The 17751-nt window shown below is 45.5% G+C and overlaps 1 protein-coding gene across 1 annotated transcript in view; it reads left to right on the top strand.

Moving 5' to 3' along the window:
• The window catches only part of AK9 (adenylate kinase 9), a 244988-nt gene that overhangs the window by 188427 nt on the left and 38810 nt on the right, over nucleotides 1-17751 (top strand). Inside the window, exons 31-33 of the mRNA XM_075064564.1 lie at nucleotides 413-622; nucleotides 2330-2548; nucleotides 6484-6697. Coding sequence (XP_074920665.1) covers nucleotides 413-622; nucleotides 2330-2548; nucleotides 6484-6697 — 643 coding nt within the window. The remainder of the gene's footprint in view (nucleotides 1-412; nucleotides 623-2329; nucleotides 2549-6483; nucleotides 6698-17751) is intronic.

The following is a 17751-nucleotide window of genomic DNA, read 5'->3' as shown; positions in this document are numbered from 1 at the left end:
AATATTTTCTGATAAGTCTGCTCTTCGATTTCAGCAGCTTTTATATATAAATACTGTATCTGGTTAAACCAGAAGCTTTATTTCAAGCTCAATTACTGCAAGTTGGTTAACATTTATGAATAGTAATTTGAATTTGATTAAAAAATTCACAACAAAATCATAACAAAACATGAAGCTATTGCTGAAAATAAGTCTTCCTCAGAAGCAAACTTTTTAACTTCTCTATTTAAGCTGGTGTGTCTTAGTGAAATAGTGCACTCTTTCCCCACCTCTGCAAATCATCTTTGCAAATTATTGATAAGTTATAACAGTGGACAAAAAAAGGGAAAGTGTGTGAGAGAAAATAATATTAGTTTCTTTCTTCTGAACTCCTATACAGTAGCCATGAAACAGTTGAACATTTTATCTTTAGGCTGCAGCATATAGGGAAGAGGAGGAGGCTAGTGATGAAGAGGATGAAGATGAAGAAGAAGATATTGAAATGATTCTTGAAGAAGAGTTTCCAAAAGAGGAAGAGATAGATGAGGAAGAGGAAGAGCAGGAGGCTGGTGCTGCTGAACGCATGAAAAACGAAATTACAGAAAAGTATGAAACAGATAGTAATAATTTACAAGGAGTACAGGTACTTTCTTCATTATCTACTTTATCAAATAAGATGGCATGAGGCAAGAAGTGCTTCCAGTTTTATAGCTGATTTAATTTAGTTGTTATATTTCAAAGTTACAGTATTTGAGATCTTTGTTTCCTTTTTATGAGCTAATTAATGCAGGAGGACAGACTAGATGATCATAATGGCCCCTTCTAGCTGTCAAATCTGTGTCATGATTATGGGGTTGATTGCAACTCTGCCCCCTTTCTGAATGTGAGATAACTTTGCAGGATGACAGTTAAAAAAAGAACATATTATTCTTGTAAAAAATATGTTACCAAATCAGTGAGAGATCATCAAAATTGAACCTTTTAATGTCTTTTATGCAGCAACATGTTTAGACTCCTTCAAGTACAATAAAAGGCTCCAAGTGGAGCTAATGGAATACTGCATGTTTTTTGAAGGTAGTATTTTTACAGCTCCACATTCCTTTCCCATTCTCACCACTGAAGTTTAGGAGTACATTATTTGTTTTTTTAGTATCTTGATGACTAAGTTGGTCAAAAAGGAACAAGCAGAATGTTGGTAATTATTGTTTCAAGAGGTACATAGGCTTCAGCTACTGGAGAGGTGGTTTGTGTTTTAGAATTTTGTGCTGCATAGCACCCTGCCTATGATGGGTTGAAGCAAAGACTCCAGAATGTAGATCTACATAAATAATAAATTTAAGAGACACAATTACAGGTTAGTATTTTCCCCTTACTGTATCTAACTCTCATTCTAACTTATTCAAAATTTATTTTCCCATTACTATTGATACCCAAGAATTTTGTCTAAACAGCAGGCTTATTTATTAATAAATAATTTATTCTTCCTATCTTCTTCATTCGTTATTGCCACCACTGGGTACTGTGGCAACTCACTCAGTTATGCAATAGTATATTTTGATATCAAAACGCTGGATAGCAGCCTCTCTAAAAGGATCAGACAGTGGAAGAGATTAATTAGAAAACAGACAATTTTTTATTGTAATTAAGTAGCTGAGCTGTAATATGGGGGAGCAGAGGACAGTGCAATAAATCTGCTGAGGCTGTTTTGACTCCTCACTAGAAAGCAACTGGGCAGCTAGGAGGAGCAGGTCCCCTGCTATTTGAGAGGACAGTTGGAGGCCTGGTGGCAGCTCAGGCTAGGATTCTGGAGTTCCCTGTGTAAAACTGACAGGATTCATGTATAGTGTAGATAAGAACATGTTCATAAACAATCCACCAAACCTGACTCCACTATATCAATTCTATCAAGAACAGAAACTGACCTGCCGCAAGTCACCAAAATGGACCAGAAGGGACCAGGGAATCATTTTTTATGCATAGATAATAGCTAAATAAGCAAGGGGGGTCAGGTAAAATAGAAAAAAATACATGACATTTCATTGGTTTTGATAAGAGACCTTTTAAAAGTTCAGCTAAATGGAGTTAGAGTCTTCAAAGTTAATGGAAATTATAGTTTTCTGATTTTATTTTAGCATATTGTAATACTGTAATACAAATCTTAATAATGAAAACATAGGGGCCAGATCTTCAGCTGAAGCTGAAGTCAGTTGAGGTACACTGATTTACACTAACAGAGAATTTAGTCCAAAGATTACTAATAGTTAATGGCAGTTATTATTCATATCACCCTTCATTACAACATTTGATCACGTTTATGATTTTTGTCATACATTATTCTTTCATTATTCAGGAAGAACTTGAAAGGTTGCTGATACCACAAATTACCATCAATGGAGGACGAAAACCTCACATTGTACGTTACCAATTGTATAGCAAATTGAAGCATCTAGTAGAAAATCGAGAAAGCATTTTTGAGAAATGTTACCCAATAAGTTTGCCACTTGCACGCAAGATGTTGGTTCTCTCTTACAAACATCCCAGTTCTTTTGGTCAATGGGACCCAATCAAGGTAATGTAATTAAATGGCTGAAGTATACTTTCAGGAAGTAATACTTGTCTCCCTTATTGTCTTCTTTATGCCCATATAATTAAGATAAAATATTATGAAAAGCACATCACTGAATATTTTCAATAACCAGTATATACTATAAATAGCAAGAATTGGTCAGTTTAGTGTTGTGTTTTAAGCACTGATTAATAATATTTTGTAAGCTTTGTGGGAGCACTGAGCAGATGGAGATTGGTAGTACAATCAAAGGTGGAGCTGAGCAAGAAAGAAATGTGATACTTAGAACCCAGCAAATATAGAATGGCAAACAGGAAGTTTCTACAACCTTGCAGGAGCAGCAGAGACAAGTAAAAGGATACCAAAGTCTTCATAGATCAGAAGGTATGAGATATGCCAATTGACGATTAAATAATTATGGATCGAAAGATAAGACAAGACTATGGAGGAGATAATGGGTAAGAATAACAAACTAGAAGGAGGAATGTGAGCACCACCAGAAGTGGATTAAGGCAGAATCCTAGTGTCCTGTGGAGCTAAGGCATGTGATGTGAAGGGACCTGATGCACTAATGAGAAACCAAGAATTTGAGAAGGGTAGAATGTGTAGTATGGCAGTCTGTAGCCACCAAAGAGCAGTGTTTCAATATTATCCTCTGCAGATGCATAGCTCAGGAATACAGTGGCATTTCCATTATTGGTAATAGGGCCTAAGTATTACTGAACACTGTAGCCTCTGTCAGTCAGTCAGTCCACAGAACAGCACTTGTTTTTAATTCCGATAATTATTCTTTTCTTTGTTCTTACCAGAAATAAAGTAATGCTCTAGCCATTAAAAGGGGTATAGAATTCTCTCTTATCTCATCTACAACACTGATTCCATGGACAGACATTGTTATGGTTACCCCCCAATGCGACCAACGAGCCATGACTTCTGAAATGCTCCCTTGATTACCTAAGCCTAGGCCAGATATTGAGGGTTCTGCTTCTTTATTGATAAAATATCTGATAACCAGGCTCAATCAATTTATTTATCAAAGATACATCTCAGCAGAATACAGAAAGGTTAATACAGTATCAATCTCCAGAACAGTCTTGCATCAGTTACATTTTGTTACTCTAGTCCAAATTCTGAGCTTAATTTTGCTCATATTTTTATTCCCTTTTCTTATGACATAAAAAATCCACAGATTTTACACATCATTTCTTATTTGGGGTTTGTGCATAACATTCCAGATGTCAGTAGACTGCAGAGACATCTACAGTACTATACCTGGCACACAGTTCATATCTGACAAACCTCAACAAAACATTTCTTCTGTTTGACAGATTTTACACATATAAAGAACCAAAGTTACAACAGTTTAACTGCTAGTAGATTTCTACAGTAAAGCTTAGCATAAATACAAGGCATTTGGGGAGTACAGTTTATAGTTATACAACTTAGCCTAAATACAAAGCATTCTGGGAATATATAATATTGGCTAACAGTCCTCCTGCCCCTTTGTCACCTTGATTCATAGCATCAGGACAACACCTTTGACAAATGCACATATGAAGCAAAAGTAAGAGCGTTCATATGGAATATTATTTTACCACAACTTGTGAGCAAAAATACAAAAATAACATCAACAAAATCAAAACTACTCGTAAATAATCTAAGCCTTAAAGTAATCGTTGTCTATGTATTAGAAATTAATATGTCCAAGCTACCATCATGTAGTAGATCATCTAGAACCTTTTCTATTTAGTGCATCATTGCTAATCTGAATTATGTGTCTTTTTGAATCAGTGATGTTATTAAATTTAAGGTTAGTGGATCACTGTGTAAAGTAAAAACTGGTATGTATTTCTCAACCTCATGCTGATGATCACTTTGGATAATGGATTTATTGTGGTAGATGGGAATAGGCATAACTGACCCACGTGTGTGCATGGGGAGAGGAAAAAAGGCATTCTGGAAGTACAGTTTGTATTTATATTATTTAGCCTAAATACAAAGTATTCTGGAAATATATGATATTGGCTCACACAGATCACCCTCCTTCAGCGTGTTTGTTCTTGGACAAACTTCTGAATAAAAAGAATAATATTGTTTTCTCATGCTTGTGTGTGAGGTTCATATCTCACCTCCTCTGCTCCTTACTGGCAGCATTCCTTCCATTTTTCTTTATGCTGTACTCTTCCTGTCACAGCACAGAGAGCTTTGCAAGTGCCTTCAATGACTTGCCTGCACTCTGCTCAGTTTCTGTCTGTTGTGTCCTTTATGGCAGCTGCTATATTGCATCACATCTTGAGGCCCCTTAACTAGTGTCCCCTCTACTGCCTTTCAGGCTGTCCAGTCTTACTTACATGATAGCTCTGCCTTCCCAACAGTTCTTCCCAGCAAAATGGTTTTTCAGCTTCTTCTAGAATTTGTTCCCAGTGTGAATATCAGATTCCAGATAAACTAACTCATTGTTCTTCCCCTCCGTCTGAATCTCATATCCTCCCTCAGACTAGAGACTTATCTAGAGCAGCGTTTTTCAATCTGTGGGTTGCAATCCAGTACTTGGTTGCGGCTTTGGTCGCCTTGCTTCGGTCAGCACCACCAACTAGGACATTAAAAGTCCCGTTGGCAGTGCTGCCCAGCTAAGGTAGGCTACAGCCTACCTGTTTCCACACCACGCTGTGCTCCTGAAGCGACCCGCAGCGGTCCGGCTTCTAGGCAGGGGGACCAAGGGAGTCCATGCACTGCCCCCGCTCCAAGCACTGGCTCTGCACTCCCATTGGCTGATTCCCAGCCAATGGGAACTGGTGGGGGGTGGTGCCTGCAGGTGAGAGTCGCACAGAGCTGCTTGCGCACCTCTGCCTAGGAGCCAGACCTGCTGCTGGCTGCTTTCCGGGTGCAGCGTGGTCCGCGGTGCACTCCGGCTGTGCTCTTGAGTCGCCAGAGGTAAGTCTGTGCCTGCACCCCAGTACCCTGCGTCAGCCCTGAGTCCCCCCAAGCCCAGAGCCCCTCCTGCACCCCAAACCCTCCAGCCCAGAGCCCTGACCCCTTCCTGTACCCCAACTGCCTGCCCCATCCCTGAGCTCCCCCCAGCCCGGAGCCCCTCTGCACCCAAAACCCCTCATCTCTGGCCCCAGCCCAGAGTCCTGACCCCCTCTTGCACTGCAACCTCCTGCCCCATCCCAGAGCCCCCCCACACCCTGAACCCCTCATTCCTGGCCCCACCCCAAAACCCTCACCCCCACACCCCAACCTGAGCCCCTCCCACACCCCAAACCCCTCATCCACAACTCTGTTGGGTGGTGGGCCTCAACAATTTTCTTCAACTGGGTCCCCAGAAAAAAAGTTTGAAAACCACTGATCTAGAGACTTACTTCACAGGAAGTAAGTGCAAAGAAGCATTCCAAGATATGTGAAGTAGCAATATGGTTATGTTTGTGCTTCTTTGTGTATTATCATCAGCTGGGACAGTTGCTTCTCAGGATGCCTCCTTTGGGTTCAAGGCCTTACTAGTAATGTGATAAGGTTCGACCTCCTGAGGATACTGCTTGCTACATCCATTGTCTGTCTGTGAATCCACTGTCATAAAAGGGGAGAGGAAAAGATGTATGACAAAGGAGAATTACTTACTGATAATTTTGCTTGTCTTCTCCCATCCTACATGCCTCCCTCCTCCCCTTTGGATGGTATGCCACTGTTTGTATATTATTATTTCTCTCACTGTCTTGTATATCCTATCCTCCTCTCTGCCCCTGGCAGTTTCTCTAGCTCAGGGATGGTGTTCTGTAAGGCTTATGTAATCAGGGGTAGGGTTTCAGAAACCTTTGCTTCCTTCGAGTAGGTATTTCTATAACACTCCGTCCATGAATCCACTATTGTAGGATGGGCGAAGAGGAGACTGAGAAACAGAAGTATCAGTAAGTAACTTTTTCCCATTTTGTATGTTACAGCTAAGTGAAGGAGATGTAATCAAACCTTTCCAAAACCAACAGACTCCAAGCTTGCCTGTAATCCACCGACAATATATTTATTTCTTTTCAAGTAAAGAAAATAAAGAAAAATTTATGAAAAATCCTATTAAGTTTATCCGTCAGCCAAAACCCAAGCCATCTGTGCCAGTTAAGATAGCAATTGTGGGACCTCCAAAATCCGGGAAAACTACAGGTAAGGTCCAGTATTTTCAAAGGGTAGGAGCTTCCCTTATAATTGGGGTTGTGTCTCTCATAATCTTGACAGACACTCATCTCTGCTTTACTCATACAGTTGTATGATTCTAATGCTTGCTTTTATCATATTTTTTCATTGGTGTTTTAAAGATATGGGGCTAGATTCACCTGTCCACTCTAGTTGCTTTAATAGTAAACAGTTTATTTGAAACTAGTGCAATTAAAAGAAAAAGAATCGTACAATTAATTCTTTTTCAAGTGAAGGTGCCTATGTGTGTTCCGCTTGAGGTGCACATATGCTCCACATGCCTGAGACCAGAAGGTTTTTGTTGACAGTCTGCACCTGTGCCCTTCTCTTTTTTATGTTCTGAACCAAGGGCATAAGGTACCATGCAAGCTAGGCTTCTCCAGTTCCTTTCTATCACCCTTCGTCTGAGACAGAATCTGTTTAGTGGCTGCAGCATTAGCTAGCATTCTTGTTCAAAAACTGTAGTTAGTTGTATATAGTTTTAAAAGCTGTTTTTAGATAGTTTAGAGTTTCCAGTAGTTTTTAGACACGCCCAAAAAACTTCCCCTGTACATTTTAATACAGCTTTAGTATTCCATCATCACACAGTAACTGCTACAGTGCTCCTAAAAGAATAAAAGGATAAATGGACACAAATCAGATATTAGGAATGCCAATATACAAAAACCTGTAGGAGAACACTTCACTTCAGCCTCCCTGGCCACAGAATAGCAGATCTTAAGGTGGCCATCCTGCAGCAAAAAAACTTCAGGACCAGACTTCAAAGAGAAACTGCTGAGCTTCAGTTCATCTGCAAATTTGACACCATCAGCTCAGGATTAAACAAAGACTGTGAATGGCTTGCCAACTACAAAACCAGTTTCTCTTCCCTTGGTTTTCACACCTCAATTGCTAGAACAGGGCCTCATCCTTCCTGATTGAACTAACCTCGTTATCTCTAGCTTGCTTCTTGCTTGCGTATATATACCTGCCCCTGGAAATTTCCACTACATGCATCCGACGAAGTAGGTATGCACCCACGAAAGCTCATGCTCCAAAACATCTGTTAGTCTATAAGGTGCCACAGGATTCTTTGCTGCTTTTACAGATCCAGACTAAGACGGCTACCCCTCTGATACAGTGCTCCTAATGTACTGCTATAATGTACAGCCAGTAGGTGACACTGTATAATATACCTTACCTGAGCTGGCAACAGGCATAGCTGGGAATGTGTTAAAGCAGGGGTAGGCAACCTATGGCACATGTGCCGAAGGCAGCACACGAGCTGATTTTCAATGGCACTTACACTGCCCAGGTCCTGGCCACCAGTCCCGGAGGGCTCTGCATTTGAATTTAATTTGAAATGAAGCTTCTTAAACATTTTAAAAACTTTATTTACTTTACATACAACAATAGTTTAGTTATATATTATAGACTTATAGAAAGAGACCCTCTAAAAACGTTAAACTGTATTACTGGCACGCGAAACCTTAAATGAGAGTGAATAAATGAAGAGTCCTGCTGGCACAGCAAAAAAAAAAAAAAAAGCATGGAGTCACAAAGTCCCGCCGGCAGAGAGAGAGAGGAGAAAAAAAAAAGAAAGGAAAAAAAATGGAGTTCTGCCAGCAGAGCGAGAGACAGAGAGAGAGAAAACGGAGTCCCGGAGTGCCACCGGCAGAGTGGGGGGAAAAAAAAATGCAGAGTCCCGCCAGTGGAACAGAACAAAATAAAACAAAACAAAACAAACAGGAGTGCGAAATGTCAGGACAAATTGTGTCCTGACCAAACATCGATCGGGACATGGGACAAAAGCCTGAAAATTGGGACAGTCCTGATTTTATTGGGATGTCTGGTCACCCTAACTCCGCACCCCATTAAAAGAGTGTCAGGAGCTCACAAGGAGCACGGTATGGATTTCCCCACACCATTGGTTCACCACTGACTGGTACCATTGACCAGTCAAGGCATAATAAAACCACCAGTACCACTGATCAATATAAAAGCCTCCTTTTCTGCAGCCCAGCATCTCCCCAATTCTAGACATCTGGGCTTCTCCCCTCCTATCTGCAGCTCATGCAAGCAGATCAAAGACTTAGTGCCACATGTCCTGGCTTCGCCGCCTTTGTTCCCACTTGTCGCCAGATTCTCTGTCTCTGTGGCAGCAGTCAGTTGGCAGTTACAGTGTTCCTGCTCCTTTTATTTCTACTTTTATTTTTTCACTTTGTTTTAGGAACTGGTGAGCTATACTATTTCAGGCTTCTTTTCTCCTCCCTGGGTAAGTTTAAGTTTAATTCACCCTGAGACTCTGCTGCAGCATCTCCCTGCTGGTTTCTCTGCCCCCATCCATGCATGGCAGAGAAGCCAAGAAAGCACCAGATCAAATCCAAGCAGTGCTCTATTTGTGAGGCAGCCTTCCTGGGTTCAGAAGACGATAAGCTGTGCGCAGGCTGCACCCAGCTAGCTGACCCTAATTCTGTTAGTTCTTGCAGTTAGGAGTTGGACAGGCATATAGGATTCCCTACCCACCAAAGCGGCCCCAATTCCAGTGTGGAAAAAATCGACAAGGAAGCACAGGGTAGAGCAGGGAAAGTCTCTGAAGATGAGGAAAACTGAAGGCAGCTGACTCAGGGAGTAAGTCCCAGAGGATCACTGTAGAACAAAGAGGGGAGGCTTGTGGGATCACAGATCCTCACCCCTCTGTGTCTTAAAGTGGGTCCTGAATGCCCTTGGTAAAGAAGCAGGACTCTTAAAGAGCCCCCACTTCCCGGTTCAACCAGAAAGACTCTAGTAATAAGTCTCTTCCCCTCACCTTGGGGGAATGGGACCCAGCATGGGAAGACTCAGAGGGAGAACTTTCCAGAGGGCGTCAGGCACTATGGAAGGCAAACTGCAAAAAGTATCACCAAAGTTTCAGGGCACTCCTACTCCTGCAAAGTATGCAAAAAGAGCAAAGAAATCTAAAAGGGAAATAAAAGCACAGAAAATCCAGGAGGTACAAAGTCCTTGGATGCCTCTTCCTCCTCCTCCCCCACCCCTTCATTGAGGGCAAATCTGCACTACAGTGCTGTATCGGTGCAGCTGTAGTGATGCAGCTGTACCACTGTAGCGTGTCTGGTGAAGACATGCTAAGCTGATTGGAGAGTGCTCTCTGGTCAGCATAATTACTTCTCAGCGAGACGTGTAAGCTATGTCGGCAGGAGAGCATCTCCTGCCAACATAGCACAGGTATGGACAGGGTGAAAGTTGCATCACTCGGGGTGGTGGGGGGAGCATAGCGGGAAGGGTTTCATACCTCTGAGTGACATGAGTTTAATCAACTTAACCGGTAGCGTAGACCTGCCCTGAGGAAGGTGAGGTATCAGACTCTGACTACAAACAGGACCAAGGGAAAAACACAATATAGGGTTTTTCCCTCCTGAGAAGTTTGAGGCCATGGGCAGAAAGGTTTGCTCCTTGATTCAAGTTCAACCTGAATAAATTCCTGAGAGAAAGCCTCAGAGTAAATTTCTCTCCTTTACATTCTCTGCTGAAGCTATGACTTCCCCTGCACTCCTCCTTCCAGTATGTGATCAGGGATGACTGGAACAGATTGATACGGGCAAGCACATTAATAAAAATGACCTCCAGTTCTGTAAGATACAGGAATCAAAGCCCTCTGTCACTGAGATCCTGCAGGTAGACATAGCTTTAGCATCTCTAGCAAGGGATATGATCATTTCCTCAGAAGCAGAGTTCTACCCTAAGGAACCAACAAATAGAAAATTGGAGGCCACTTTCTAGAAAGATTTTGAGCCCTCAGAGCATCCCTAACAGCTATCTGCTTTGCAAGGAATCTGTATTCTGGCTGGAGGATCTCAGAAGCCTAAAGGTCAGAGATCATCCTGAATTTGGCTCCATTTTAAATAAAGTTTCCCAAGCAACAGCATTTGTAGCTGATGCCTCAATGGATGCAATGAAGTTCTCAGCTGGGGTCATGGCTTCCAGATTCATAGCCAGGCATCACCTAATGGCTCTAACCCTGGAAGGTGGATACACACTCTAAGACGATCCCATGCTCGGCCAGATTTAAAGGTTCACTCTTTTTGGAGGGAACAGCTAGACAAGGTACTGGCTGACAATGCAGCAGAAGCCAAGCAGTTACTCCCATCATCACTAAGTGCTCTCAGGAGGGAATACAGACCTGCCTTCGAACAAAGGTGCTCCTTTTGTCTCTTGTCCTAACAGAGATATCAGTGAAGGAACAACAGATTCTCCAAAGGAAAATCTTGGAGCCAACTTTCATGGAGGAAGCTCTGCACCTCCCAGTGCCACTTTATGCCAAAGATTGCACAGGAGGCCTCTGGCCAGGGCTGAAGCTAGGAGGCAGAATTTCCATTTCACAAAGGAATGGTTTGCATCAACCATGGACACATGGGTGAGGGAAACAGTGAGCCAGGGATACTTCCTCAAGCTGCAAGCTCCACCTCATCTGCTCTTCATCCAGTCTCCCATCTCCAACCAACCCATAAAGTGTGATCTGCTCCTGAACAAAATATCTCATCTTCTGGATATTAGAATGATAGCATTCCCTCAGAAGATAGAGTCCCGGAGTTCTACTTCATATTCTTCATTGTTCAGAAATGCAACGGAGCAATCACAGCCATTCTCAACTTAGAAAGTCTCAACAAGTAGGAGGGTATGGTGGGGATTTGTGGTTCCACAAGCCTCTGGGCTTTGTTCTACAGAGATCCTCTGTGACTTACTCCTGAATCAGCTGGCTGGAATCCTCCTTGTCTTCAGAGCCTTTCCCTGCTCTCTGCTTCCTGGTCCATTTTTTCCAAGTTGGAGTTTGGCTGCTTTGGTGGGTAGGGGATCCCACAAGCCTGTGTGACTCATAGCCTGGAGAACTGATTGAGGTTAGGGTCAGCTGACAGGGTGCAGCCTGGGCACAACTTACCACCTGCTGAGTCCGATGAGACTGCCTTACAAATGGACCACTGCTTGGATTTGACCTGAGCCAAGACTTCTGAGGTTTGCATGTGGCAGGAAGCATTATTAGCACAGAACACTCCCATTCAGCCAGTTCTTTGCCCACAGGATCTTTGCAAAGATGGTGGTGGTTATACCAAGACTCGAGTCACAGGTACCCACCTATACTCCTTCCTAGATGACATCCTGATCAGAGCTCCATCTCAGGCCACAGTGCACAGAGCCACAACTCAGGCACCAAATCTCCTGGAAATGCATGGCTTCATCATCCATCAAGAAAAGTTACTTGATTCCATCGACCAGAATAACTATGGGAGTAGACATAGAAACCTCAATAACAAAAACCTATCCATTACTCTAAAGGTTCTAGAAAAATCCAGGAACTTATCACCATGTTCCAGAGCTGCAGGAGGCCTGCCATAGCACTGTATCTTCAATTGCTAGGACTTCTCACATCATGTATAGGCATCACTCTATGGGCATAATCACACATTAGGAGTCTTCAAGCATTTATCATAAAGGTGGGGACCACTCCCCAGAGCACATGAAAGATCAAGTGCAGGTTCCAGTGCCAGGGTTCAGCCCCCTAAAATGGTGATCAGCCCAAGGCAACGTTTGCAGAGGAATGCCAGTATGTCTTCCAGATGCTCTACTTCTTACAACTGATGCCAGGCCTCTGGAGCATAGAAGAAATAGCTAACGGCATAAACTTTCTAGAACTAAGAGTGGTCAAGCTGGCTGGACAATGCTGTCAGATGTGTCTAGAGGAGAGCCGCTTCCTGGTTCAGTCTGACAACACGACCACAGTTGCATATGTGAACAACTAAGGGGGAGCAAGGAGCCCACACTACACATGGAAGCAATGGAAATAGTGAGGTGGGCAGGGCAGCTTCTCTTTTCCCTCAGTGGGATCCACATAAAGGGGACTTGAACCAAAAGGCAGACTGGCTCAACAGTGGCAGGATCAACAACTCTGATTGGTACCTGAATCGGGAAGTTTTCAGCCTCGATATTCAGATGTTTGGCCACCCTTCAGCCAACCTGTTTGTAAATCATATGAACACAAAGAGACGAAAGTACTTCACCAGGGGGATGGACCCCAAATTCATGGGGACCAGATGCTTTATCAAACAGATGGCTGCAGATGGCCATGCTCTCTTCCCACTCCTAGTGAAGTTGGTCCAGAAAATAAAGTGAGAGTAGGCCACAGAAATAATGATATCTCCCCATTGGCTGAGGAGACCTTTGTTTTCTGTCTTGATATTACTGAAAATGAAGCCTCCACTTTAGCTTCCATCAGGACTGGGCATTCTCTCACAAAGTCCTTTTTCTCCATCCAGATCTGGCCTAGCTTCAACTGGCAGCCTGGCTATTGAGAGAGAAGAACTTGCATCGCTGAGCCTGTCCTCCAAAGTCATCAAGACTGCTTTCATCTAGGAGAATATTGACACAAAGCGTATTCCTCTATCTGGAATTCAGATTCAGTAGCTGGTGCCAAGAGCACAGTGCCAATCCCAGAAATCCAGAATCCCAGCCATTTTGGATTTTCTCCAAGAAGGTTTCAATAGATGTCTTCAGCCCAGCACTATAGCACGTCAGGTGTCTATTCTTCATAGCATTTGTAGGATCCACTGGCTTCCTAGCAGAAAACCCCCGGTAGCCAGATTTCTTAGAGCAGTCTGACTAGCTAGGCCAGCGGATAGACCACTCTTCCCAAAAGGGGACCTACCACCCATGTTGAGAGCCTTGATAAGTTATCCTTTTGAACCTCTGACTTCAGGGCCAGCATTCTACCTACCCTTCAAAACTTGCTTTCTGACAGCGATCGCATCTAGCAGGCAAGTGTCAGAGCTCGCAGACTTATTTATTAAAGTATGTATTCACAAGAACATTGGAATCATTTGCTAAGATGAACTCTTCCTTCCACACTTCCCAAGATGCTGTTCTTCCCTTGTTCTGCCCAAGACCACAGCATCGGACTGAAAAAATGTGGCACACCTTAGCTGTCAGAAGAGCTCTCTACCTCAAATCCATGAGAAGGTCAGGAGTCCTATTCATGTCCTTCCATTCAAAATACCAAGGACTCATGAGTTTCCACATCATTCACTGCTAGATGGATTAGGCTATTCATTGTTTACAAGCCCTTCCTGTTCTGGAAGGGATCAAAGTGCAGTCCACAATAGCCCTGGAAACCTCGTGGAAGGCAGAACAAGCAAGTGCATTCACCTCAGAAATATGCAAAGCAAGCACTTTGTCAACAACTAACACTTCATTATGCTCTATAGAGTGGACTTTCTGTCATCCGCAGGCACCTCCTTTGGCAAGAAGGTGCTGCAGGCAGTGGCTAAGAAATAATATTGCCCTTTGATCATTTCTTTCAAGATGGGGGTACCTTCTCTGTCTTTCTCCTGATGACGTCTTCCATAACTCTCTCTATATCTGTTCACTGCTTGCTACTTCCCATATGTCCCAAATTGTGGGAGATAGTGGGTTGCAGAATGGAAAAATTTATTACTGATCATTTCCTTTCTGGTAGCAGTGTCTTCCACAATCCTACCTACACTAGATGGTTCAAGGGCCAAAGGTCAGATATTATGTGGGATCATTATCATGTGGCCATTTTATCTACTGTATGTAGTTTACCACCTCTGGAGTATTTGTTGTTAATATTGTTATATAAGTTGTTTTCATAGCTTTGGAATAACTCAGCTGGTGGCAACTAGGAGCAAAGAGAGATGGCCAGGATGTGCCAAATCTTTGATTCACCTGCATGAGCTGCAGAGTATAGGGGAGTAGCCCAGATGTCTGGAATTGTGGGAGACACTGCTAGCAGAAAGGAAATGATGAGTAAGAAATGTTCTGTTCCTCCAATGAGCTTGGATACAGTGGGAGAGCTTCACCACCTGATCAAGACGTGGGATCAACCCCAACAGGGCCGGCTTTAGGAAGTGCAGGGCCCAATTCAAACAGTTTTGACGGGGCCCCGGCAGAGATGACTATACATTAAAAAAAAAAAAAAAAAAAAGGTAAAACACACATGGGGCTTGTACTCACCGGGCGGTGCTCCAAGTCTTCGGCGGCACTTTGTCGGCGGGTTCTTCACTCGCTCCAGGTCTTCGGTGGCACTGAAGGACCTGCCGTCAAAGTGCTGCTGAAGACCCAGAGCAAGCGAAGGACCCACCGCCAAAGTGTCGCCAAAGACCCGGAGTGCCACCAGGTGAGTAAAAATTAAAAAGGCGCCTCTAACCAGGGAAGAGATTCTCACTGGGCGCGGGGCCCTCTTTGGCGTGGGGCCCAATTCGGGGGAACTGGTGGAATTGGCCTAAAGCCGGCCCTGATCCCAACAGAGGCTCCAAGATCTCGTGGTGCCTCTCCCTTGCTCATAGGAGGGACTGCTCACCTCAGGACCAGAGGTACACTTCTCCATGGAGACTGCCTCATTTTCCCTATGACTCTTCACACTGGCATTACTGGGGTCACACCAGGAGTCAAGACAGGCTTTCCCTTTCAGAGAAGAACCTCAACCCCCTCAGAAGAAATCTAAGGAAGAGGAATACCCTGACCAGGAAGAACTCTTCGCCCCAGTGAAGTTATCATTGTTGTCCCCAGATGGGATGGTTGCACCAGCCTCACTGCCACCATATAATGACTACAGACCCAGGAGCTCCTCAGAAGCGGGGCCAGCTTTAGGCACCAGCAAACCAAGCACTTGCTTGGGGCAGCACATTTTCAGGGACAGCATTCCAGCCATCTTTATTTTTTTTTTGCTTTGGGTGGCAAAGGCCTAGAGCCGGCTCTGGCAGCAACAGTGTGTCATGCCCTGGGGCCGCTGCAGTTCGCGCTGCGGGGGAGCAGCACCTGCAACTTGTGGCTGGGCCGGGCAGGCTCTGAGCGGGGGACACTTGGGCTGGGGGCCGCCCCGCGGGGCACAGGAAGCCATCTGCAGATGCCGCAGGGTGGCCTCCCCCCAGCAGCACAGCTAGGGCTTAGCGAAGTGGCCCGAGCCACCCAGAGACTGCGGCAGGGCGGCCAGAAGTAGCAGCTGGGCCATAGAGGGTGGGGCTCTGGTCTGCGGGGCCCGCGTCCCACTCTCTGCAGCTCCGCTCCCTCTGGGGTACCCTGCCCCAGCTCCTCAGCCCCCTGCCAGGGCGGTCCCCCAGTTCTGCCCTTCCTGGTCCCGGCCAGTCCTGGAGGAGGGAGCTCTTGCTGGGGGGACCCTGGGCTGAGGTGTGGCCTGGGAGCCCCACAGCTTACCCCGACCCTGCCAGTGCCAGACCAACTGGAGGCGAGAGGGGAGCAGGCAGAGTCAGCACTGGTGGGAGCCCAGCGCTGGGGTGGCAGGGGGCGTGGGAGGGGGAGCCCAGTGCTAGGGCGACGGGGGGAAGAGAGAGAGCCCAGGGCTGGGGCAGCAGGGAGTGCGGGTGGGGGAGGGCACTGGTGGGTGGGGCGTGAGGCCCAGAGCTGGGGTGAGAGGCCGCCAAAAAATGTTTTGCTTGGGGCAGCAAAAAAACTAGAGCCGGCCCTGCTCAGAAGGATTTCAGATTCATTCCAGACCACCTGGAGGAAGTATAGGATATACCTCATAAACTACTGAATGTCCATCAGAATGTTGGTACCAGTAAGATGGCACTGCCAATTAATGAGGCCACTTTAGAACCAGCCAAGATGATCTGGTATACTCCAGCCACATGTGCTCCCATTCTGTGCTCCCATTCCCTATAAGCCATGTCATCATTCGCCCCTCTCTTCATCAGAGCAATGGCAGACAATCGTTTTGCGCCTTTTTTCAGCACAGATGCCATAGTACTGGGAACATGGAGCCTGCTCAGATCACCACAGCAGTTATGAGCACTGTAAACACCACGTGCATTATCCAAGCAGGATATGCAGAACCAGAACCTGCAGAAGCGAAACCAGGTGAGAAGGCGATGGCAGTGCGGTGACGAGAGTGCTAAGGACATGAACATAGACTTCTCACAATGTGCACATCATGGTGTTAATTGGGCAGGTTCATGGCGTGGAACGCCGATTCTGGGCCCAGGAAACAAGCACTGACTGGGTGGACCGCATAGTGTTGCAGGTCTGGGGCGATTCCCAGTGGCTGCGAAACTTTTGCATGCGTAAGGGCACTTTCATGGAACTTTGTGACTTGCTTTCCCCTGCCTTGAAGTGCCAGGATACCAAGATGAGAGCAGCCCTTACAGTTGAGAAGCAAGTGGTGATAGCTCTGTGGAAGCTTGCAACACCAGACAGCTACCAGTCAGTAGGGCATCAATTTGGAGTGAGCAAATCTACTGTGGGGGCTGCTGTGATCCAAGGAGCCAATGCAATCACAAAGAGCTGCTGCTATCAAAGGTAGTGACTCTGGGAAATGTGCAGGCCATAGTGGATGGCTTTGCTGCAATGGGATTCCCTAACTGTGGTGGGGCGATAGACAGAATCCATATCCCCATCTTTGCACCGGAGCACCAAGCCAGTGAGTACATAAACCAAAAGGGGTACTTTTCAATGGTGCTGCAGGCACTGGTGAATCACAAGCGACGTTTCACCAACATCAACGTGGGATGGCCGGGAAAGGTACATGACACTTGCATCTTCAGGAATTCTGGTCTGTTTCAAAAGCTGCAGGAAGGGACTTTCTCCCAGACCAGAAAATAACCACTGGGGATTGAAGTGAGGCGGTGTGGCTCCCCGCCGCCCCGGAGGGGGAAGAGCCCATCCAGAGGCGGGAGTGGGCGGAGTTAAGGAGTGCTGAGCCTGCCCCTCAGAGGGTCAGGCAGTGACCCGGAACTATAAAGGCCATCCCTCAGAGCTCAGTGGGAGCCCAGCTGCCAGAGAGAGCAGATTTCCCTAGCAGAGCCTGCAACTGGGAAGCCCCCGCGGTCCAGGGCGGTCGCCCAGACTGGCCGGACCTGCCCTGCGCCTGCTATCCGGAGGAGTTACGGACTTGCCCTGCACCCGCTATCCGGAGGAGATGCCGGTCCTGCCGATCAACCCCTGCCCCGAAGAACCTATGCTCCTGGATCCCCCAGAGGCCAACACCAGGACCCACGTAGGGCCTGAGGGGGAGTGTGGAA

The sequence above is a fragment of the Chelonoidis abingdonii genome, chromosome 3 (assembly GCF_003597395.2).
Source record: "Chelonoidis abingdonii isolate Lonesome George chromosome 3, CheloAbing_2.0, whole genome shotgun sequence".
Classification (NCBI taxonomy): Eukaryota; Metazoa; Chordata; order Testudines; family Testudinidae; genus Chelonoidis; species Chelonoidis abingdonii.
The sequence above is the reverse complement of the archived record's forward strand: the minus strand, read 5'-3'. Positions and strand labels throughout refer to the sequence as shown.